The sequence below is a fragment of the Zootoca vivipara genome, chromosome 11 (genome assembly GCF_963506605.1).
Source record: "Zootoca vivipara chromosome 11, rZooViv1.1, whole genome shotgun sequence".
Taxonomy (NCBI): domain Eukaryota; kingdom Metazoa; phylum Chordata; class Lepidosauria; order Squamata; family Lacertidae; genus Zootoca; species Zootoca vivipara.
In genome coordinates, this window is record NC_083286.1 from 37,988,161 (window position 1) to 38,013,757 (window position 25,597).

Genomic DNA, 25,597 nt, shown 5'->3' on the forward strand with positions numbered 1-25,597 from the left:
GGGCTGCTTCTGATGAGGGGGGAGGGTTCTCTATAATCCCTCCCCCTTACAGTAAGGTTTTTTTGTTTTTGTTTTTGTAAATGTTTATGATTATATCTAAACATTTCCACAGTTCAAATTTTAGTATTTCATTAAAATGATCAAAATATGACAAAAATAGAATTTTGAAACTAACCTTTACACCTGTATCTTTCACTGAAACTGGCTGACTTTCTGGCTTTGTTTCTTTACTAGCATCATCTGAGTTTTCTTCATCTTTCAGTCTGTGCACTATTGTTTGAACAGTTTTGACCATATTCTTCAGCTCATCAGGGTAAGGTGTTGGATACCTCTTCAAATTACCCTCCTAAGCAAGAAAAATTAGTTTTTAGAAGTCACATCACAGTTGCAAAGTAACTCTGCAAATTCTGACATCAGCTGTGGAAGAGAAGAAACAACCCACTATAATCATAGGGCTGCTGCTAACATTGAAGTGAATGGGGAATGCACTTGTACAGTCCTCCTTACATTTCTCACATTTCTACTCAACTCTTTCTCTAGGGAACTCATTATTTTCACAGGATCAGTCTCAGCTAGGCATTGCTCCAGTACAGTGGTGCCTCGCTAGACGAATTGAATTCGTTCCACGGGTAAATTCGTATAACGAAAAATTTGTCTAGCGAATCCCATAGGAATGCACTGGGAAAAAATTTTGCCCATAGGAACGCATTAATTGAATTTCAATGCATTCCTATGGGAAACCACGATTCGCTAGACGAATTTTTCGTAAAACTAATTCGTCTAGCGAGGCAACCTCCGCTCGAAAAATCTTTTCGTTAAGCGAAAAATTCGTCTTACAGGGCATTCGTCTAGCGAGGCACCACTGTACCAGAAAAGAAACCTTGAACATGCATGAAGCTACAGATCACACATCTTGCACCTATAGACCATTGCATTTATTTGCATTATTTATGCTTTAACCCCATCTTTAAAACTAATTGTTATTTTAAATTACATTTCTACTCCTCTTTTCTCCTCTAATAAACATGCTTAAGTGGCTAACAAAATCTTGCAAACACCAGAAAGAAAAAGACTAATAATTCACTTCATTAAAACGTCAAAACAAACAAAACAAAAAGCAGCACGACTGAACATGACATGCACGAGGTTCCCAGAGAGTTTGTTATCCAGGCACTAACCAGGGCCAGACCCACTTCAAATGGGTGGCTAGCTGCATCAGGTGCCTTCGCAGCATAACCTCAAAGAGATTCACGTTAAAGACTGTCTACATTCATTCTAAATGAAAGCTATGATCCTCTAGAGCAGGCATCCCCAAACTTCGGCTCGCCAGATGTTTTGGACTACAATTCCCATCATCCCTGACCACTGGTCCTCTTAGCTAGGGATCATGGGAGTTGTAGGCCAAAACATCTGGAGGGCCGCAGTTTGGGAATGCCTGCGCTAGAAACTCACTGAAGCCTGAAGGTTGTGCAAAAGAAATTGTGAGAGAGTTGCTAGGAGGTTACCCACCTCAGCAGTAGATCCTATTAAAGGCAGAAAGTGTGAAACATATGAAGGAAATCATGACAGAATAAAGCAATTGCATACCCTGGGTGGTGCCTCTCTTTCATCTTTATCTTCATCACATTCAAAAGCAACCTGAGCACGCTGTTTCCTCTGCTCCTCCCACAGTGAAGGGTTGAAACTTTCGTTATCAGATATAAACATAACTAAAGAATAGAAAAAGAAAATTGATTCCTAAGCAAATGAGCTCCAAGGAGTATGGGAATTTAGGACCGTGATACTGGTGAGGGCCCAATAATTTAAAGGTTAGAAATAGTAAAATCGGTAATCCAATCTAAATAGATACTCCCTCTATCATCAAACTTTTAAAAAAATAAATAGGAAAAAATCAAATCAAATTCCTACCCTCTTCAGATCTTGGTTGCTGTGGAAACATGTAATTAGTAAGTACTGTTTTCTGTGTTTCTGGGTCAACTTCTTTTTGAAGTGGAATGAGTGGTTTAGACTGAGAATACAAACAAAACAAGAATACCATTAAGAACATATACACATTCTATACACGTGCATGCAGTGAAATCCTAGTTTCATTTTCATCAAGAATATATATTTGATGTGAAATATTAAAACATAGCCAATATATTATGCTGAGTAATTTTATTAACCAAGTCTCAAGATAAAGAGGAGTAGATGTTTTAAAAGAGTTTTGTACACACCCTATTCAGGATGTATAACCGTTTTGCAGAATGTCAATGACACTTCAAGAAAATAATAGGATCCTTTGGCTCATCAGAACATTATGTCCAATGTGATCACTTTGTGAGAAATACCAAATTCAGAAGCCAAAATTATATTTGAGTCCAAAAGGGATTTATGTATGTCACTAAAAGGCTAGTTTTAAAATATTGTTAGGATTGCAAGAAATCAAAAAAACTTCTAATCATGCTAAAAATAAGCAATGCTTACCTGATTATCTGATAGCCACATGGCAGTCAGTTGCTGCAGCTTTGTAAAGGTATAGGGTAAATACTTCAGTCTGTGAAGAAAACATGTGATACAAAGATTATGCAAAAAAACAGATTATTTATCTAAGAACAGACCAGAATGAGGTTACCATAGATAATGAATCACCAACCCAGTGCCCATGAGTGACGTGGTTCCTGGAAGTAAGGTACTAGCCCTTCAGAAAGAAAGTTATGGGGCAAAAGGTGTAGGTACCTTCTAAGTGATTTCTGTAAAATGAGAGCAGTGTGGCTACCGTGTGTGTGTGTGTGTGTGTGTGTGTGTGTGTGTGTGTGTGTATGTATATGTATATGTATATGTATATGTATGTCTTGAGAAATGCTCCCGGTTGTTTATTAGACAGCAATAGCATCAGCATCAGTCAGAGTGTGCACACACCTTTTGTCTCCATACTTTTATCTCCAAACACTTAGCTGTCTTCCTATGGTAAACATAAGGTTGTCAGGGATGGCTGCCTCTCTAATTTTGTTTTATGCCACGCCCCCAGGGCAGCCGTTTTGTGTTATACCATACCCCGTCCAATGCAGCCATTTTGTGAATGGTGCCCCCCAACCTCTTCAATCAAAAAGGGCTGGTGACCCCTGGCAACTTCATGGTGAGTACCGGCACCTCACCTATTTTTCTAGGCAAAAAGCACCAGGAAGATGTGTGTGCATATGCCTGCAAAAGCTTCCAGCTTATGCATTGCTGGAATGTAGCCTGCTGTGCAAAGGCAAGAGTCACACCCATCGCTTCACCAAATTTCTTTCTCAGGCATGAAGCCTCTGGAAGACTGCCCATGAGGGAATACGACTGTCAAGATGACAAAGGTTTCCCCACCCCTGAATATGAAAAACGTTATATGATGTTTTTACTTTTGGTTTTAAAACAGACGGACTTATTTGCAGCATTAGATTTCTTTAGTCATATAAGCTTTTCATTCAACATTATCCAGATCTAAACAAATAGTAACATTTTATCCAGTGTGATTCTCTCTCTCTCTCTCTCTCTCTCTCTCTCTCTCTCTCTCTCTCTCTCTCTCTCTCACACACACACACACACACACACACACACACGCCCCACAAGCAACAACCTCATACCCACAGCAACCCAATAATTAACCTCTACTATCTAACCAGGGACGCAGGTGACGCTGTGGGTTAAACCACAGAGCCTAGGGCTTGCTGATCAGAAGGCCGGCAGTTCAAATCCCTGCGACGGGGTGAGCTCCCGTTGCTCGGTCCCATCTCCTGCCAACCTAGCAGTTTGAAAGCATGTCAAAGTGCAAGTGGATAAATAGGTACCGCTCCAAGCAGCAAGGTAAACGGCGTTTCTGTGCACTGCTCTGGTTCACCAGAAGCGGCTTTGTCATGCTGGCCACATGACCTGGAAGCTGTACACTGGCTCCCTCAGCCAATAATGCGAGATGACCACCGCAACCTCAGAGTCAGTCACGACTGTACCTAACGGTCAGGGGTCCCTTTACCTATCTAACCAGTAGCTTTCTCTAATCAGATAACAATCCCAGCATAACTAATAGGGCAGCCTTTCCAAACCTGGTGACCTCTAGCACTACAAATCCCACAATCCCTGCCCATAGGCCATACTGGATGGGGCTAATGGGAGTTGTAGTCCAACGACATCTGGAAGGTACTAGTTGAGGAAGGCTGCTCTGCCACAACAGTGTTATGAAATATAAAAACTCAGGCTAGAATCACTAACTAGACTTATCCAGGGGGAGGGTGTTCCAAACTCCTGAGCTTTCCCCCTTCTTGCCAACACAACTGTGGCCTCAGTCAACTTCAGGCAGTAAGGATTAGTCTCCTCTTGGCTCCATCCTGCACAATCAATTGCAGTTTATGGGCTGGCAATGGACCGTATTATGCTTATATTCTTATCCTCTCTCTTGCTAGCACCTCAATTCCCAGACCTGTCCAAGCTTCTCAGCCAGAACAACTGAATCTTTGTATACACACTTTTCCACAAAGGAAGCAACCACCAAATTAAGAGTCACGAGGGCAACAAATGCATTTTGATACAATTATGGTAATTTGATACCACAATTCATTACATTCATATTTCATCCCTCTCCAAGGATCTCAAATTGGTAAATGCACTTCCATCCCATTGTTTTATCTTCACAACAAGCCCAGGGGGGAAAGGAAGGCACTCAGGCTAAGAAACAGTGACTGACCTATGGTCATTGAGTGGAGCTTCATAATTCATAATTCACACAAAAGAATGCAAGTAACAAACCTATTGTCACTTAGATTGATGACTTTTAATTTCTGCATATCACTCATTTCCTCTGGGAGGAACTCCAGCTTATTAGAATGTAAGAACAGAACAGTTACATGTTTCCAGTTTCCAATCTGAAAAATAAATAAGTAAGTTTGATTACTCAGCCATCCGGAGTATTAGCTGCTGAATGTTTTTAGTCATGCATTTATCTATTATTTTTAATAGGAAAAGAAACACTTGCTTGAATATATTTTCAAAGAGAAAAAATTCCACTAACTAGGACCCACATTATTTTGGATATAAAGGGATAAGAAAGGTCAGGGTGGATTAGAGGAAATTAAGATAGTTTTCATTATGATGTTATATGTACTATTTTTTTCACCTAAAGAAGAGGTTCCCAACATTTCTGGGCCCATTTCAAATTATGTTACATGCACCACCACAAACCTGTTCTTCCAGTTTGTTTCTTGAGCAGGGGGAACGAACTCAGACCCCTAGACCCCAGAGAGCAGGAGAGAGGAAAAACAACCAAACACACAAGACATTCCCCACCACTGAGGAGAAAACGATGGAAAAAACCAACCTCCCAAGGAGAACACCTAAAGCAAAAACAGATCCACATCCCACTCCAAGGGGGAGGGACAAACAAAGAAGTGTACCAAACCACAGAAAGTAGGAAAGTTCGTGTGCACGCACACACGCACACACAGAGTTCATCTTCTTTTATTCTCTTCTCATGTCCATCCTTCCTCTCCCATCCCTTTTTCCTTTCTCTTTCAATACACCTTCCCTCCCAGACACTCTTATTTCCTCTGCAATACTGATCTCAGTCTAGAAAACTATAGAGTTGAAAGAGGAAGTGGGAAGGGGCAAAACAACTCCTGCCTCCTCTCTCAACTTCTTGTAATTTCCAGGTAGAGATTTCTCCCTTCTCCCTTATAAAGGGGTGGGGGGTGGGGGATTAACTCCTGGCCAGAGAGGCAGAAGTGAGGGGAGCACAGAGGCTTTCACCAGCATCAGTGCTCTTGCGGGCACTGCATTGGAGACCACAGACCTATAGAATGCAGGCCAGTTTGACTATTCTTGTGACATCTTGCAACCATCCTCAAAGGCTGGAATTTGCTTGACTCTTTTAGGCTGCTATGAGCCCCTGGATTTGATTTTCAGAGTGGTAGCCATGTTAGTCTATTGCTGCAGGAAGCTTGTGTCATTTATTGGTGCATAAGCAACAGGACGTAAGAGGAAGGAACAAAGTACACACTATATCTCCTACACTGGAATGCTGCCATGCAAATTACTCATCGCCAACGCCTTTCAATGGCATGCAAATGCATAGCAAACACAGCAATCATATTCATTCTTGGTATAGCTGAACGGAGGAATAAGTATCAGTTGTACAATTGAGGTACAGTACAGGTTTCTACTAGTGCAGATCTAACTTATGACTCCTGTACATAATGTATTTCAGAAAACTGCATGACTGTTTGGTCTAGTAACTTTATTCTCTTTAGTCCAATGCACATTGCCTAATGTCAATTTTCTGTGCAAGAACTTTTAGTTAGAAAATAACATGACAACTTGTGCCTACTGACAACTGTTTCTACATCCATTTGCATATTCAAGTTAAGGCAGGCTTCACTTGATGTCAGCAAGGGACATTCAGCTACCCTCAACCTCAAAACTATTTATTTTTCATCTTTCTTTCAAGGAGCTATTTCTTTCTTTCTCTTTTTTTCTTTTTAATAATTAAAAGTTTATTGACATAAACACATACAGAATACAATAAAATGATGGATACAGTGAATAAAAATAGAAAAAACAGATACAGAGGAGATACAGATACATTTATTGAATGCACAGATCAATCACATAAAAGTTTATGCAAGCATATTTTTTAAAAAAAGAGGCAGGAAAATCCACCTGAAGCATGTGTAAAGGGGTAAGACTGATGGTGTCATCTGTTTTGCTAACATGCATACACCATTATGTCAGTTATGAAGCTGGAATCACTCCACAGCTGAGCAAATACTGAGATCTTGCGTTCTCTGGTCAAAGCTTTTTCTCATCTCTGAACAGAATGTGTTTTAATAGCAAAATTGGCAGTTGAGTGGCCTCTTCCTTTTAAGTCTACATCTTATTAATATCTTTAACTGCATGATTATGACTAACACTTCGGAAATTTATTCCGCCAACCAAACCTTCATCGTAAGATTTCAGCAGCTAGTTTTAATCAACCTGAAATGTACAGAAATAAAAGCATGCTAGAAATTCATGCAGATATAATCCTGCTTACAAATCTAAGCAGATATAATATATTAAAAACTAGATTTTCATTAGTAAGAACTTACCTCTGGAGGCAACTGTGTTAAAAAGTTATGATCTGCAGCAAAGGTCCTTGTATTAGAGAGCTGACCAATAGATGAAGGCAAAGCTTCAATCTCATTGAAGCTACAGTCCAGTTCTTCAACTGATGTTAAACTGAAATCCAATTAAATTTATTTAAAGTCTTTTACTTGACAGTGCCATTTTAAAATGAACAAAATACAAATTAATATCCAGTTGTAATATAAATGCTAATAAATGTAATAAGACCTAAATATAGGGCTGAAGTTCACCCCTTTTAAAAATATAGCCCAAAGTTCATTATTCCAAGCTACCTGTAGCATTTCCAAAATAATCTGCTGGAGTATGAACCAACAACTGATAAAACCATGCAATGTCTACCTGGTACTGTATTTGCTGTTCAGTAGATAAGAGGATTGTAACCAAACAAGAAGTCATTAAGGAACAAAACCATAGAATATAAGCCCTTATTTATTCAGAAATACCTACCCTCCTATAGAGTCTGGCAGATACATTAGCTGATTTTCATCAATTTTAAGAATTGTTAATTTCTTCAGGGACCCTGTTGTAAAACATATATCATAGTAAGACAGTGTTCATAGAAAACACATTCCTGTTTTGTACGAGGGGACACATGGACAAAGGTCTGAAAATGATGTTTCACTCTACCTGTCCCACCCCAGTCCATGTCGCGAAAGAACAAACAAAAGAAATATACTGTATTTTTCCTATAAGATGCCCCCTATTTTTGGGGACTCCCATTTAAGAAAATGGGGAGAGATGGCCCCCATGTATAAGATGCCCCCAGATTCTGGACATTATTTTTTAGGGGAAAAACCTAGTATTATACACGGGAAAATATGGTATTTCTCCCATGACTGGGAGTGTCCGTGGCTAATGTCTAATGCATGCTGCACTACATACTTATGGAACAGGGTCCACAAAAAGGCTGACAGGTGGCTCCCCTGATTTCCTTCTGCAATGTGAAGACCAAGGCCTTTCAAAGAAAAGCAATTACCAATTTCTAGGGAAATCTTCCACTTCTCTAATCTTAAATTGGGGCACTTTAGCACAGCAGCAATTAAGCCTGTGTGGCAAGATCATTTTAGTCCTGAAGATCAATATTGCACAGCAAAAATACTACCTAACGGGGTTGTATCCAGAGGTTGCATGAATGTAAGGCAACTATTGCAACTGAACTTTCTTTTAACTTCCCCGCTTTCTACACCCCCTAAAAAGCCTCTCCAGAGGTGGTGGAAGGCTCCTGAATAGTTTGGGCTGCGTAGTAGAGGACTGCAGGGAGGAATCACCTGAATTTAAGTGGAAGACCCTTACTTGACTGGACCTAGATATACGAACACAATTTGTGCAAGATGAAAAAGCTGTTTTCATTTTTACTTTTGGCCTACATACAGCATGTCACAAATGTTATTTTGGCTTCTGAAATATATTAATAGTTAACTTTGGTCAATACAAACCAATAGACTCTGGTAGTTGCTGAAGTGAATTACTAGATAACAGCAGGTCTTGTAAACTTTCACATCCTGAAACACCCTCTTCAAGAGTTTCAATGTTGTTTTTGGAAACATCCAAGTAGGTCAAGTGCTTCAAACTGCCCATAAACTGAAAATATAAAAGTATGGGCAATGTAAAAAGATTCTGTGTTAAAATATATTCTATTCTGCAGATAATAAAAAATAGCTATTTGCTAAGATCTATCAGGCCTGTAACATCAGCATTCTAGTAACCAGCTAGCGTGCACATTTTGATAGCTACTTGTACAAAATCCAAATCTTAAGTATAGCGTCCAGCTGTAGATATTTCCTTCTAAGAGGCTGCTGTAAAGTTCCACTGATGCAGACGGGCCTATTCTAATACAAAGTGAAGGTTATGCCTCTAAAGAGGATTGTCAAGATGTCATATTCAGTTTCACAATTTTTATTTGACCATACATATTTTGGGTGGAACACATACAATATTCACCTGCATGCTTCAGAATGTTAAACAACTGAAGAAGCAGGTTCACATTTCTACCAACTGTTTTATGAACATTTACATTCTTGAGTATAAAAAAGTGACCAAAAATACTTCAGAATATTCCAAGTAATCAAGAGTGAAGGCATACTGATACATGAAGCTACACATTCTAATGGATGTCATTTAATCACACTATTGTCACAAGTTACACGAAATACGTAAAATACAAGGCATATTGGGTATGGATGATGACACGAATATGCTTCCCGTCCTCTGGTATAATTTCAAACAAAGGTGGTCAGGAAAAGCAACAACCTTGAATGTATGAGGCTTATGGAGAGGCTTGAAATAATGGAATATAGGTATAGCTTTTAATCTGCTCTGCACTCCATGGCCCAAGATGAAATGTTTATGAGACCTTTAAGTATACACATGCAAGCACAGACATTTAAAGGAATAAATATACATACCCCTGGAATAAGAGTTAGTCTGTTACCATCCATCCAGAATTCTTTTAACCCACTTAATTGTTCAAGTACTTCAGGCTGTTAAAAACAAGATAAAAAAATCAGACTGTATTATAGATATACATTTATTACTGACAATGTACTGAGTGAATCTAACTGTGTCCATATGCCAGTGATAGGATCAATGTTAGGAACAGAATCTGGTTGGTTGGAAGTTGATTTGTGGGAGAATGTAGGGCGGAGGGGGCAGCTGGAGATGGGAGGGGAGGATAGGGAAATTGATTTGATCAAAATTGGATGCTGTCCTTTGTATTTCTCCAGAATGGTTTATTTTCTGTTAAATAGCATTCTATTACACACTGATGCCTACTTAGGTTTTTCCTACAAGCTTTAAATATATACTGTATTTTGTCAGATGTTATAGTCATAGCATTTGAGTGAAAAGACAGCTATATAGTCTTTCAGAATGAATTTCACTGCATAGGCACATGCAGAATCAACTAGACAAAAATGTTTTCATAGTTGCATAAATTATAACCACCTATAACATATAACCTTAGAAGCCAATATGTAATCAAATGAGAATATTGCTTGCTTGTAGTTTAAATACATATGAAAATACTTTTGTCTGTCATAGATATACCACACTAACAGGAAATGAAAGCTACACAAATCAGTTAACATTAAAAATAGTTTCCTTAAAAAAATTAAGATACAGGCAACAGTTTCTCTGTAAGACAGCATTAAGCTGATTTTTCTATTTGACATTGATTAAAAATAGATTTACAGATAAGAGGTTTTAGGAAAGCTGTGTTACTTAGCTAGAACTCACCACTTCTGTGAATTCATTACTTCCCAAGTCCAGTCTCTCCAGCTGAGTCAGTCTGTTCATGGTTCTGTAAAGAGAAAGGATTAATAAGGAATTAGGTTTAAGAAAAATACCAGTTACATCCAATCTTCTTGTGTTTTTACTAATGCATCTTTTTAATCAGCGTCAGATAGCCAGGCAGTTCTATAAAAGCACTCATACTTGATAGGGTCAGATTTTTATAAAATGTCATATAATCCTGCAGCTTAAAGCAAAGCAAAAGCTGTAGTTCAATGTTATCCAGTTTAATTAAAAACACATTTCTCTCTTAGCTCATTGAGAAAACAATGACTTCTTCCCAATTCTATCAAATCATGCAACATCATCACTATGTGGCAATGAATGCCAAAGATAAATTATGCTGTTGTATGCACTTGTCTTTAAAGCTGCTGTGTATTAATAAAGATCCCACTGTTTACCCATCTCCATTGTGAAGGAAAAACATGTGATCCTAACTTCTTTCCTCTTAGAGAGATTCCAGTCCATTAACGCTGCAATCCTATGCATATCTGAGAGTAAGTCCCACTAAAATGACTTACTTTTGAGCTCACATGCGTAAAGTTGCACTAAGAAAAGTCACCGTCTTGTTCTTTGACTTCAAGTATCCAGTGAGGGGGGTACGCCCATGGGACAGTGTGAAATGCTTTCTAAAAATCCTAATATACTAGTGGCCTATTGAATAGATCACACGCCTGTGCTCTAACAAATTAAGCACATTGCTATTAGAAAGTGACAGTGAACTACTTGTGCCACACACATGCATCCCACAAAAAAGTCATCCACAAGAGTAAGAAAAATGGCAGACCTACATTTTTGGGGCCCTGAAGCTTCAACTGTTATGGGGCCCTCTTCACAACCAGCAACAATCTGTGCTACTAACTCTCAAACATTGGGATTGGTGAAATATATACAGCAGAAAATTAATCAATCGGAGTTGTGCAACTCAAATTGAGTCAACTAGACCCAATTTTTTAAAAGCAGGGTTGATTAGCTTCTGGGGCCACCCCAGGATTAGGACCCTGAAACTTAACCTTCATTAATTTCATAGTAGATCCACCCCTGCCTTCAGGAGGTGGTGGAGTCTCCTTCCTTTGAAGTTTTTAAGCAGAGGTTGGATGGCCATCTATTGTGTACTTTAGGTGAGATTCCTGCATTGCAGGGGGTTGGACTAGATGACCCTCGGGCTCCCTCCCAATTCTATACTTCTATTACTCTAAGTAGGAATGCTATAACCCCATGTTAAAAAACTATCCAAACACAAATGTTAACTTATTAAAGAACAAAGGAATTAAACGTTAGTTTGCTTTTTCTAATGTCATCACATTTGTTCCTCAAAACGTATTTATCTTGTGTGCATTCCCTCTTTAGCTGTTTTATTTACATAGACTACATTTTATTTTAAAAGGTATCCTTAGGTTATGTTTTTTTTTCAATTGCCGCATAAATATAGCCAAGTGAAACTAATAGAACAAGAGAGCATCAAGAGGATAAGAGTTCAATGGAGCAATGCTTTCTAGCCTTTCTAGCTCTCTACTGCAGTGTGAGCATTAAGACTCATATTTCATTTACTGGTTCATTTGTCTGGCACTAGAATCTCCCTTCTTTTGTTTTCACAGCTCATTTCACAGAACCCTTCCATATGTACTATATATCCTTTGATAAAGTTCACCATACATATCAGCTAAGGATGGGCAGACAATTTCCCATTCGGGACCAGCACTACTTTCCAACTTCTCCCCTCTTTGTTGCCAACCCCAAAAGAAGAGGCAGCCCCCAAAATGGGGGGAAGAGGCAGGCAGGCGAAGAGGAGGCTGCTCACACTGCATCACCCACCTCTCAGCACAAAGGCCTCTCTCCCCAGTCAGTGCCCAACACTATTGTTAAGGCATAAATGAGGGAGAAAGGAATGCTAGCAGGGCATCTTGGCCGGCCACCTCCTACTGTGCCCATTGGCAATCATCAGCAAAAATAACTACTGAGAAAGGATAAAGGGAATTGTCAATTTTCTGAGGTGGTTTGGTTAAGCACAGCAGTGCTCAATGTCTTCCTTAGGAGGAAGCCTGTGACAAGAATTTTAAAAGAGAGTGAAAGCGCTGTACCATTATGAAAGCAAAACAAAGACGCATTTAAGTTGCTGTATCATTATTATTACAGGGGGGGGGAATAATCTGCGTAAATATTTTTAGAATCATACTGTTTCACTTCAAAAATAGCTGTTTTTCTTTCAACTCTAAATCCGTCATTCAATTTCATGTGATGTAGATATGCATACACATGGCATGATTTTAGATCCAAAATCTAACCGATTAATGGCTTCCTCATGTATTACATTTACCTACATAGAGATCCTCAGGCAATTCAGCCCAGGAACTGCCTTACTGGCAGTAAAAACCATTCACAATGAACATCAAAAATTACAGCTGTACACGCTTTATTGATCTCCCTACAGGAAATTGTAACATATTTAGCAACCCACAGGAAGTACACACAGAAGTTGTATACATATGCAATTGCCATCGTATAGATAATTATTTGGACTGGAGTCCGAATAAGTTTGTAAAAATAAAAAGGACAGAGACGGTAAGTAATAGGTAGGTAAAGGAAAGCTAAAGGACCCCTGGACAGTTAAGTCCAGTCAAAGGCGACTATGAGGTGTGGCGCTCATCTTGCTTTTCAGGCCAAGAGAGCTCACGTTTGTCCGCAGACAGCTTTCCAAGTCATGTGGCCAGCATGACTAAATTGCTATTGGCGCTTGCACTGGTGTGCTTTCAAACTGCTAGGTTGGCAAAAGCTGAGACAGAGCAATGGGAGCTCACCCTGTCATGGGGATTTGAACCGCCGACCTTCTGATCGGCAAGCCCAAGAGGCTCAGTGGTTTAAACCCCAGCATCCCTGTACAGTAAATAATATAGCCATCAGGTCAAGTTTTTCACCTAGCATAGGAATCACGGGGGAGTGGGGGCAGGAGAATGTTCGGAATCCTTGAAATGTGAAGAACAACAAACATAATGTAATAGTTCCTATAAAAGCAGACTCAACATTGCTTGCCAATTATTATAATCTCAATACATCTTCAAACATATTATTCACACCAAAATAAACATACGTATCACTATAGATAGATAGATAATTTATTACATCCGGGACCAGCATATAAAACACACTTGGGGGTACAATCCCAAAAGGAACACAAACATTTAAGACATTGAACAACAGTAAATTTAAGATTTATAAATGAGATAAGCGTATAGACACTAAAAACTTTGAGATAAGATACCGCATAGACATGACCCAGAATCACCCAAGGGACCGAGTTTGGGGATTTTCTTGACGAACTAGTTTGGATCGGAGGATGATCTGCGCCTACAGATCTGTACACAGAATCTGGCGACCATCCGGATCATCTTTTGATCTTTCCCTAACAGTAGAAGATCGAATTTTTGCTTTTCCGGGAGGTCAGCGAGCCTCACCAGCAGGGGATCAATGGTCTCACTACGTGCCTCTTCATAAAAGGGACATCTAAAAAATAAGTGCTCTGGGCTTCCTATCTCCCGCAATGAACAGGCGCAAATTCTTACATATCGCTATATACTTACTTTGGCAACATTTTTAACTGGTTTTCTCTGAGCTCCAAAATCTGGAGTTTAGTTAATCTGTAAAATAAACACTCAAGGTTACCATTTAAAAGTCAAAGTATGCATATCTGAAATAAAATAAAGCTTGTTTATACAGCCAGTACAATAATTCAGATATTGGGCAAATTTAATTTGCAAATAAAAACTGGATTCAAATACAGGCTGCACACATCTAGTATCTAGATATTTTGCTTGCTTTGGAGGATTGTGATTCTTAGATCTAACGTGGACAAAAGAAGGCATCATTCAAATGCAAGTAATATCAAGGCTATACAAAATAACAACTTGTTCTGGAATACTTTTGACAACCATCTCTAGCAGAGACAAGAAGGAGATTGCAATTATCCCAAGCAATTTTTGGTACTGTTTAATTATACTGTAAGCAACTTTCTTCCACAAAACAACATAAATCTGCAACCACTCCTTATTAACTTCTGGTAAAATTTCCAAACATTATTCTTTTCTGTCCTACAAGTGAATTTTGATCTTAATTTTATCTTAAACTTTGTTCAAGTTACATGTCTCTTAACAATCTCTGGATTTATTTATTTATTTTGTTTTCTAAAACTTATGGCTCTCCTTCTATAAATGTGATGACCTAGACTGAACCCTATGCTGCAGCTGAGTCAATTGGTGTCAAATAGGGCTTGGTTTTGTATATAATGTCCATACAGCAAATCAATGTATTTGTCTTTTTCACAACAATGTTTAGATGGCAATTCAACTCTATATACGAGCCATTTTTATCACTGTACAGTGGTACCTCGGGTTACAGAAATAGTACCTCGGGTTAAGAACTTTGCTTCAGGATGAGAACAGAAATCGTGTTCTGGCGGCGCGGCGGCAGCGGGAGACCCCATTAGCTAAAGTGGTACCTCAGGTTAAGAACGGACCTCCAGAACGAATTTCTTAACCCGAGGTACCACTGTATTGTTGTTTTTACCTTGCAAAATGCATTATTTTATAGTGTACTAGTCTTGCACGTATTAGAAAACGATGTGGATGTTCCTCCTGACTTAGCCATCTACATCAGGCTTCCCCAACCTCGATCCTCAGATGTTTTTGGCCTACAACTCCAATGATCCCTAGCTAGCAGGATCAGTGGTCAGGGATGATGGGAACTGTAGTCTCAAAACATCTGGAGGGCCAAGGCTGGGGAAGCCTGATCTACATGAACTCCATGAAAGCTAGCATAATGCTGTGATTGAAATGCTGTAACTAGACAACCTATTCTATCATTTTAAATGAAAGGAGAATTGAAAGCTGCAAGGATTCCCAGTTCCCAGCAGCAAGAACAGGTGGCTAAGAGCACAGAAAGAGAGTTCATCCCAATACCACTCCGATGCCACTTTGCAGTCAGTGTTTCATGAACACTGCACAGAAGTGGTCTTGTAGAGTGCAATCTTGCCGTTTTCTTTTTTTTTTCAAACCTCTTGACTAGAGTCCCTCACCCTACATTTTTATTAAAACAAAAATGACAGCAGAGCTACATAATATTTTAATCAGGGATAGCCCCCATGGAGCCCCCTCCAGCTGTTGCTGGACTACAATTCCCATCAGCCCAAGCCAGTATCGCCAGTGGTTGAAGAACATGGGAGCTGATGAATTCTTTCAATTTCCACTTAGTCTTCTACTAAGACTAATTCCATCTTTCAGTGGGGCTTTAAACCAATTATTCTAGCTCATCATATCCATTCTGAAAGTATTACTACATAACTGTGTTTGAAAGATAGGGTTTGGAATTTACATCTTGCCTCTTAACCAACAATGTGCCTTCTTCTGATCAATGCAACACACTACATTCCACACAATTAAAAACAAAGTGTTGATTTTCAAAAACCCATTTTCAAACTTACCTGCCAAAATTGGCTGGTAAGAACTCAAGAAAAGCATCATTCAGATATAGCTGTGTTAGATTTAACAACTGTGAAAATCCATCTGGAAGCCTAGACAAATTTAAACACATAAAAATTAGCAAACACAAGATCATATGCCTCATTTCAAAACACACTTTGTGTTCACTACTCACTGCTCAACTGACATGCTACAATTTAAACAAAATAACTTACTTTGAAATGGGGTTTACGCTGGCCTCAACAATTGCCAAAACTTTACAGTTTTTGATATTTTCTGGAAACTCCTGTATGCCTGTAGAAGTAGACAGCACAAATGCACATCAGAAAAAACCTGCAGTAACCAAAATAATTGCAACTTAATTTTCTGAGATCATGCTACTACTTTGCACAGACTACATGACTTCTTTTCACAGCCAATACTTTCAGAACTTCTGGTCAATGCGCTCTAATTCTTTTGTGTAATTAGAGTAATGCGCTCTAATTCTATTGTGAAAAGTGCAGCAGCTTGCATGGACCTCATGTATTTCAGTGAATTTTCAAGAGCATCTTAATCAAGGTCTTCAATAGCTTTAGTTAGGGATGCCTGCATGCTGCTGTTAAAAAGGTAAGAAAGGTAACAGAATGTGGTTTTAGTGGTTTTGGTTTTCATTTTTAAAAATCAACCTTCTGACAATTGTAAATGAGACTTGAAAGTGAGCAGTAATGTCTGGTAAAATCTCAGAAGACAGAGTTGCTACTGAATAAAATTTCTGGTGGTGAATAGCAAAGCTTCAACACTTTTTAGAGCACACTGCGCTTCCTCATGACTAACAGAAGCAAAATTATACCAAAAATGACATCAAAACTAAATTAAATCATGCAAATTTTATTGGTTTCTACAACTTGTGCAGGTTGTAGAATTAATATTTTCTTGTTACTTAGATGCTATACTATCCTAAGGTTGACCTCAGTGGGATATGGCTGATCCCTAGACATACCAGTTGCAGTTGCATTATACATTGAATTCAGTTGTCTGGCATTTCGCTTATGAATTATTAATTGTACATCTGTAGGGATGGCTTTTTGTTTTTAAGAGTTTGTATTTTATCTTGTTATCTTGTTGTACACTGCTTTTATGGCCTCAGGCTGTGAAGTAGTTTAAACATTTGTAGAATACGTACATACATAAAGCAGAAAGGAAAGTGAGTTTAATGAGTGCAGGAACACAGTGTCAGACATAATCTCTGAGGCATCATTAGTCTGCTTATGTATTATTGGAGCCAATGATAATTAATACAGAAACCAATCCTTCTTGTGATGTTTTAAAATAAACATTTAGCATGTTAATCAGAGATAATGAAATGAAGCAGTTATTCAAAGAAAAATTATTTAGGAGGTAGACATACTACTTTGGCCCTTAAAAATCTAATGAGAACTGACTAAAGGGCAACAAAAGTACAAATCTGAATGCCACCGTGCTCAGCTTGAGAGAAGCTACAGTAATACCTCGGGTTACGAACGCGATCCGTTCCGGAACGCAGTTCGTAACCCGAATAGTTCGTAAACCGAACGCAATGGGCGCCGCCATTTTGCGCATGCGCAAAGCGCGTTTTTCGCGATTTTCGTGCTTTGCGCATGCGCAGATCGCGCGATCGCGCGCGCGCCGCTTCTGCGCACGCGCACGCGGCGAAAACACTTCCGGGTTTGCGCAGTTCATAACCCGAACTGTTCGCAAACCGAGGTGGTCGTAACCCGAGGTACGACTGTATTGTTTTTTCATCACATCACAAAACATTCATTTAAACAAAGTACATAATGGATAAAGGTAAAGGGACCCCTGACCATTAGGTCCAGTCGTGACCGACTCTGGGGTTGCGGCGCTCATCTCGCATTATTGGCCGAGGGAGCCGGCGTATAGCTTCCGGATCATGTGGCCAGCATGACAAAGCCGCTTCTGGCGAACCAGAGCAGCACACGGAAATGCCGTTTACCTTCCCGCTGTAGTGGTACCTATTTATCTACTTGCACTTTGACATGCTTTCGAACTGCTTGGTTGGCAGGAGCTGGGACCAAGCAACGGGAGCTCACCCCGTCGCAGGGATTCGATACCTGCACACTAAAAATGGAAATATGTTCAAGAAATTATATTTCTTAAAATTCCCAAATTAATAAAGCTCCAACAAAAATTTCTAGTTTTCATGTATTGCTTAGTATGAAGCTTTTTTAAAAGCCTATTCACGAATACAGCCATCTTGCAATGTTTGGACATCTTTGACTCACAACCAAAGCACCTTCTGAATCTAAAGTTCTTAGCATATTATTTATGATGTTTCCATACTACTTCCACATATCTATGTTATTAAATTACATCACTGCCATTCCTGATGCCAGACAACCTATCTAATACGTGTCCAGCATTTCATTTATGAATGCCCACAGGAGAGGAAGGGAAGTAATCGGAAACATTTTCCTGCCCCATACGATTCAATGAGCCAAAGTGGACTTGACATGGGAGATCCACAATTGGATTTCTTCAAGTATTTTTGCCTAAAAGCAGCCAGAAGGTGGTAGAACTGTGCCGGATGGAACCTTTGCCATATGAACCTCTTTTATTTAAAGGTTTTCACTGCTGTCTCCACCAGTGTTGTATTTAATTGACTATATTGTAGGCATGTTTGTGTACATAATGTATATATTGCAACACAATTAAAAGAAGCAAGGCACTCTTAAAGACATGAGAAATAAGCCAAAGTCTTGCATGTGGCATGGGAATTTCCCATTGTGTTCTATGGATAATGGTCTGCACATTCCCAGCAATTCTGTACTGCATGTTACCAAAACCTCCATGCACACATTCATGTTATAAATAACTTTATGTTGTAGCACAGCACACATAATAATAAACTTAACCATGGCTGATTTTTTTTGCTACGAATCCAAAATCTACAGTATGGTTCTATTTTTACCAGAACCAGCCAAAATGTCTAAGAGTCATAAACAAGCTTTTGAGTTCCCCATAACTTTTTATCAGCCTACTCATAAAACTCTGTGTATGAGAGAGAGAGACATGATGCATTCCTGAAAGTCTGCAGTGGATAAGGTGGGATAGCAGGAGGAGTTTTGCAGGCATAAAAAGAACTGCCTCACTCAATGCTGGGTAGGTTTTCTAACTGCCCCCATAGCTACAGGGACAAAAAGGCAAATACCCCATTTTGGAAATACAAATTCTACAGGTTACTTGGATCGTCAGACTCCAGCACAGAGTCCTTGTATGACAGAGAACAGAGAAACAAAGTAGTCTTCATATTATCAAAGCTGGATATTAATTGTAGGTGGTGTACTAGGCATGGGATCTTTTGAAAGGCACTTATATGGAATATTTTATTGCTTCAATCTCATTTTAACATTTAGGATAGCATGAGGTTGGGTCTAAATGCTCTTGCTGTAGATTGCCGGGGTACTATCCCAAGGCCACTTTATAGCTTAACTCCAAATTGTACACCCATGACCTACTGTACTATACTAAGCAAACTTTCATCTACCGGTATGTTACAGAGGAAAAGTGTCACTGATGCCCATGATACATATGAGATGGGAAGAAGTGAAGGTTGTACAGCTGTGAGATAATCTGTGCAATTTCCTCTAAGTCTTCTACATGACATGGCTGCAAGCTGTTTCCAGTTTCTCTCCATTCATTTGGCTAGTAAAGCTATCTAAGTGAAAATTCAAAGGTGGCAGCAGGCCAGAGCTACAATCCTGGTGGTCTGTCTTTCTCATTCAATGCTCTGCGGAGAAGCAGTAGGGTGTAGAACTGTACTCTCCGATAACACTCAATAAATTTCTTATATATTTAGGAAAGTTAGATAGGGCAAAAATGATAGCACATACCAAAATAATTAAGGCAGTATAACAATAATTCCTACCCAATTCCCAAGGCAGTCTGAAGACCCTAACCCCATAAAGGAGGGAATACAATGTGTAAAGTTGCAGACATTACACACTGCAAATTTCAAGTCTCAAAACAGTATTAAAACACATTAAATGATGCCAAATCTCAGCTGGTAGCTTTCTATTACAAACAAGAACGCACAGAAATCATCTTGGCTGTGAGGCCTAGAAGACCTGCTCCCTGCCTTGCTGGCCTTTTCCCACCTGGCCTAGGAGGATGGGCCCTTATTGTCTCCAGCTGCAAAAGCAGAGGCTGCTGAATAGACTCTTGGGCTGGGGTATTGTTTAGGGGGGTTGTCGGTTTTTTGTTGCTGTTTATATCACACACAGAGAGAGATTTTATTATGATTTATGTGGAAATTGTTTCAATTTGGTTGTGTACTTTTTAATGTTTTATATTTATTGTTTATAAGTGACTTTGCTTTGTTTGTAATCGTGTAAATCTTTTCATGTTGTAAGTTGCCTTGAGCATGGCTTTAACTATGGAAAAGCAGCATACAAAAAATGATAATGATAACAGCATAAATATTTGGTTAAACTTATTTGGTAATGGGACATATTTTGGAATGAGGTTTGCCAGATACCTAAAGTTTTCAGGCATTAAATTGAAACACTCAATATCAAATATAAAGGGGAAGATAAGAGAATCCATATGAGTCTCTGTAAGCTCTCAATAGGTTTTATAAACCTGCACACTTAACACTTTAAATTTAGACCATATATTCATTTGTAGAATAATGGGAATTGCAATGGCAACCAAGAAGATACCAAGAAAATTAGGTGCTTCCTGCATCCTATTCGCGTTTACATGTTCATTTAATCTGCTGGCTTGAAGATCTGGGGTTTTAATATTCAGAGCTCTTGGTCTTTTATGTGATTTCTGCGCTGGGTTGAATAATGTGTTGGCCAGCTTATTTAGTAATTGCTCTTGGGTTTTTTTTCAAATTTGAAATTTAATGTTTTAAACTGTGCTTACTGAAGTTGTGTTTTATATCTATGGCAAGCAGTTTTGAGAGGAAGAGAAAGGAGAATCAGCTGAACCAACCTAAACAAGAAAGTGCCCAGTCAGCTATCCTATATCCCTTCCAGAAAATAATTTCTCCTGTCCAGGTGAGTGTGCAAATGTGGAGTATGTTTTCTCCTTATCACTAATGGGCAGAGGAGCAAAAACACTGTGAGCCAGAATAGTAGCATTCTTAGCACTCTCCAGCCTTTACTGCAAATGGGAGGAAGCTTATCCCAATCTTCAATATTATTACTGTATTGAGCTGCAAGCATCCAATCTACATAAGGTCAATCATTAAGATTGTAACAGGTGCACTGATCCTCAGAGGAGCAATATAGAAGGAAACAGACAAGTAGAATGTGGGCAATGTAAACCAGGTATGCACATTTTTTAAAAAAACCCCTGACATCCAAAGTTAGTTTCAAATCTGTGCTGTATCTTCCCTGCGGCACTCTCAGGTACATAGTTGTCTGATACAACCTTAATACCATCTGCATGGATAATTTCTCCCATTCACTTTCTGAGGGGTGCGGAGGGGAGACTGTTTTAACTACCTCTGAGCTTGAAACACAAGCAGCTTGCTAAACTTACATTTCAAAAAGGCCCCTCACTCTGACATGTAAAAAATTATAAGCTGAATATATACAAATACATTTAGATGGGTGAAATCCACTTCTTATATCCTCAAAACTGATACTGTGACCATTTGCTTTTCCTTTATTAGTCTACAGCTTTCAAAGTGTGTGCTACCGGTATTGGCAATGTCATGACTTAACCATCTTTTCCATAGGTCATCTTTTCTTAAAGATACCTTCTGCTTGTAGTCACCCAGCTTAAACAGCTGCTGCTCAGACATGCCATGTACAGCCTCAGGCCAATGTTCCAGTAATACAGCATTCACACACAAGGCTTTATGTCTCATCCACTCTCATTCCAAGCCCCGAATAGTTTTAATGTCCCTGAGAACTGAAGTTGTGTGTTGAGCTGTGAAGGGACAGTAGATTTTCTTTTTCTAATCATCTCTCTCATCCCAAGCACATAGAAGTGAGGGGGCAATGGACTGTCTCCTCCTTGAAATGCCTAGGAGCCATGCAAAAAACAGCTTGCCAGTGTCTCTTAAGCCAGGTTGGCAACCCATTTATAAATGGCAAGAATGAACTTTCCTCAAGGCAATTTAACACAATAAGAGATTACCCCGAGGTTCTCAGCTGCACAAAGTTAACAGAACAGTCTGTCTTACAAACTTATGAAACTTAATTAAGAAAATAGTAGGCATGTGGCCAGATTCCAATAGAAGCATTGCCTTCTCCGAGAAAACATTAAGGGAACAGCGTTTAAAAGATTGTCTCCTAGCTTAAGTTTATGCAAAATATTTTATTTGTGACAGCAGGGAGGCAAAATCTTGATAAGAGATACATTTAAAAGCAGAAAAAGAAACACCCTGCACTCATAGCAGCTTACACTGAACACAGTGAAAGGGACTGATAGTTGTTCACATGTTTGGTTTTAACTACAGGAAAAGGAATATAAGTGAATTGTCACCATACTAGCTGGACAATATGATTTGCCGTTGAATGAAAACCAAGTTTACAAACCATTGTTCGGTCATACTTTTTAGGCAAGTGTAAACCATACTTCAGAAAACCATTCTATTCCAGCAGGCATTTTAAGTTGTATTACATCTATGGAATCTATTCTTTTACCTGTTGTTTTTGTTTTAAACCCCTTATTATTTGATTAATTATTTGATTGCTATGTAAACCATTTTGTGACCATCTATAGTGTAATTTGGTTTATAATATTCTAAATGAAAATAAATAATTAACTACAGTATTTTGGTTTTCTGCTGTACCAAAATGAGGTGGGGGGGAGAAAACCGTGCTCAATCCTGAGACTCTTCTCGGCTAATTAAATCTGAACAGCTAAAATATAAACTCACATTGCTACTGAATTACCAAAACTGTTTGATATTTGCAACATTGGCCAAGTTAATCAAAAGCTTGCACTAGTTCACCTCAAATACACCAGTTACCAATAGCACTCATAATACTGTCAATATGCATTACACAACCGTAGCAATGCTTTTTTAAAAAATGTATTTTTGTTTCTGGATTTGGCTTTTAACTATTTTTCTCCACCAGCCTCAGGCATATGGCAAAAGCTCTTAAGGAGCAACTGAGTTCTATGCCAGGTTTCCCTAAGCCAATATGCAGCTTGGAAGAGTGGAAATGAGCTCTCTGCCAGACTGCCCTGAGCCATCACTCAGCTTGGGTGTCTGACAGAGAGCAATCAAATGTAAAATTGCATTCTCCACTATCGTTTCCTCCTATTTGCCTATTATAGTCCAATGCAGTTTAGGGATGTATCGGAAGAAGAAGAAGAAGAAGAAGAGGAAGAGGAAGAGGAAGAGGAAGAGGAAGAAGAAGAAGAAGAGGAAGAAGAAGAAGAAGAAGAAGAAGAAGAAGAAGAAGAAGAAGAAGAAGAAGAAGAAGAAGAAGAAGAAGAAGAAGACACTTGCCTCACCAATGCTATTCTATTAACATTTGAAATAGTACACAATAATGTGCAGTGGTACCTTGACTTACGAACGACTTGACAACCGAATTTTTCGACTTGCAAATGGGGCTAATGGTCGCGCGCTTACGAATGTCTCGACATCCGAAAGGAAACTGCGGCAGTTTTAGATAGGGATTTTTCGACTTACGAATTTTTAGATAGGGTTGCTTTGACTTACAAATTTTTCCGTTTCCAATGCATTCCTATGGGAAATTGCGTTTCCAATGGCGTTTTCCGCCATTGGAATTTTTCGACCTACGAAGGTGCGGATTAAATTAGTAAGTCGAGGCACCACTGTAATACTTCCCTAGGTATATAGAAGGTTCCGAACGAATTGCTGATAAATCAAGGAGAATCTGAACTTCTACAAACCAGAAGCAAACAAACCCAGACTGCATTACATTAATTGGACAGGTATACATGCTAATGTTACTGTCATTGACCAAAGCTATACAACATCTGAAGCAATAGGATCTGGACAGGCTGATTAATAGATCAGAGAGACCAGTATTTTTGCTGAAAAAAATACCACTTCCATTGAATTATTTCACTAACAGAAAATAAAGTGTTGCCTGAACACTCTCTCTAGTTTAAGCATTTTAACATTTAAGCACACATTTTCAAGCTTTTCCTTTGATTTTCAGCAGTGGTAACTTGGTCTAAAAATGACTGCATTGGGGTCTTATTTTGATTCTGGCACTCCATTCAGGTCAATTCTCTGCCTATTTCCCAGTGTGATCCTTCTGATTTGCCATGTATGGTCTCTTGATAATTCTACATATATTCCAAGCTGAGAGACCAAGGCACATTTCAACAGTTGCCTCACAGCTATGAAATTCCTTTCACCTCAGACTTGTCAGAGGCTAAGCTTAAGTATGTGCATTCTAGGAATATTGCAAATTTTAAAATGTGTTGACTTCTGGAACCTATGGGGGGAGATTTATAATCACCTTAGTCTATTATTTATTTTAACTTATTATATACAACCATTCAGGGTTTTTTTTAAAAAAAAAAACCTTCATGGTGGCTCACAACAGTTGTAAACAATACTGAATAAGTGAATAAAAACAAGACACAAAAGTAATCAATTTCAAAAATCCAGTAACTGATAACAAAGCACATTGAAAACAATAGATAAAAACTAAGTAACATGCTAGAAGCCATTGTTAGAAAGTTTTGGGGAATGAACAAGTGACAGAAATCAATGTTCTACAAGCTAGAAAGTAAGTTTTAATGCTCTTAGTTCAAATCAATAGCCTAAGGAGATGTGAAGAAAAGGTTACATAGGAGTTGCAAGCATCCAGCAAAAAACCAGGTCAACTATGAGCATTTTGATTTTGCCCTGCACTGACAGGAAGCAAAAGTGGTATTTGGTTTATCTACACAACTATGCCTCTGTATAGCATGGCATTTGAAGTAGGGCTGAAAATACAGACAACAGAAAGGGAAAACCCTACATAACAATACCACAAGATTGTTAATTAAGAGGAATGGGAAGTAATTCAACTCCTGTGTCCCATCAGCACAAGGATTTTCGCTTGTGCAGCAGATCTTTCTCTGCTCTCTTCTCACTGTGCAGGTCCTGAACCCTTGCCACATCTACCCCAGAGCTTTGTGGGAATGCTTAGAACAGACAGGAGTGGGGTGATGGGAGGAGAATGAGAGACTCATGTTCATTTAGAACGATGTTGGAGACAACCATTATTATTATTATTATTTTACAGAAACTCAACTATTACAGGTCAATCAGAAAACGGGAATTTATACACTGATACAGCCTTGCTCTTCAGTGCTTGTAGCAACAACAAAAAACTCACCATTCTTGCTGACATCCAGTTCCCTGAGGTTAATGAGATTTGCTATGGATGCAGGCAATGTTGTTAGATCATTGTCCGGCAAACTCAACTTGTGCAGAGACTGACAGTTAAAAAGTTGCTATTGAGACAAAGACCAAAAGAGAGAGCATATTATTGTAATATGCTAGGTTTAAACTTTTAAAAGCCCAGCTACTGAGTCAAAGAAATGATAAAGTGATCAAGATAATCTGCAAGAAACCTCATTTTACATTTCAGGATTTTGAAGCTATTAATCACAAACAAATAACCAAAACTAATCTTGTACATTAAGAGTTTTAAAGGACACTACAAATATTCTTATAAAATTGTTGGCAAAATACTTACTTCATAATTATTATTTATTAAATATTAATCTGTCTAAAC

General features: G+C 38.8%; 1 protein-coding gene across 3 annotated transcripts in view; it reads right to left on the minus strand.

Moving 5' to 3' along the window:
- The window catches only part of ERBIN (erbb2 interacting protein), a 94,363-nt gene that overhangs the window by 26,092 nt on the left and 42,674 nt on the right, over nt 1–25,597 (minus strand). For all 3 annotated transcript variants that reach the window (XM_060280263.1, XM_060280261.1, XM_060280262.1), the window contains exons 4-17: nt 25,196–25,313; nt 16,103–16,181; nt 15,890–15,979; nt 13,995–14,051; nt 10,363–10,426; nt 9,534–9,608; nt 8,565–8,709; nt 7,576–7,648; nt 7,092–7,221; nt 4,759–4,874; nt 2,467–2,536; nt 1,909–2,008; nt 1,588–1,709; nt 176–346 (exon numbers count right to left, since the gene is read on the minus strand). In XM_060280263.1, the coding sequence (XP_060136246.1) occupies nt 176–346; nt 1,588–1,709; nt 1,909–2,008; nt 2,467–2,536; nt 4,759–4,874; nt 7,092–7,221; nt 7,576–7,648; nt 8,565–8,709; nt 9,534–9,608; nt 10,363–10,426; nt 13,995–14,051; nt 15,890–15,979; nt 16,103–16,181; nt 25,196–25,313 (1,410 nt within the window). The remainder of the gene's footprint in view (nt 1–175; nt 347–1,587; nt 1,710–1,908; nt 2,009–2,466; nt 2,537–4,758; nt 4,875–7,091; nt 7,222–7,575; nt 7,649–8,564; nt 8,710–9,533; nt 9,609–10,362; nt 10,427–13,994; nt 14,052–15,889; nt 15,980–16,102; nt 16,182–25,195; nt 25,314–25,597) is intronic.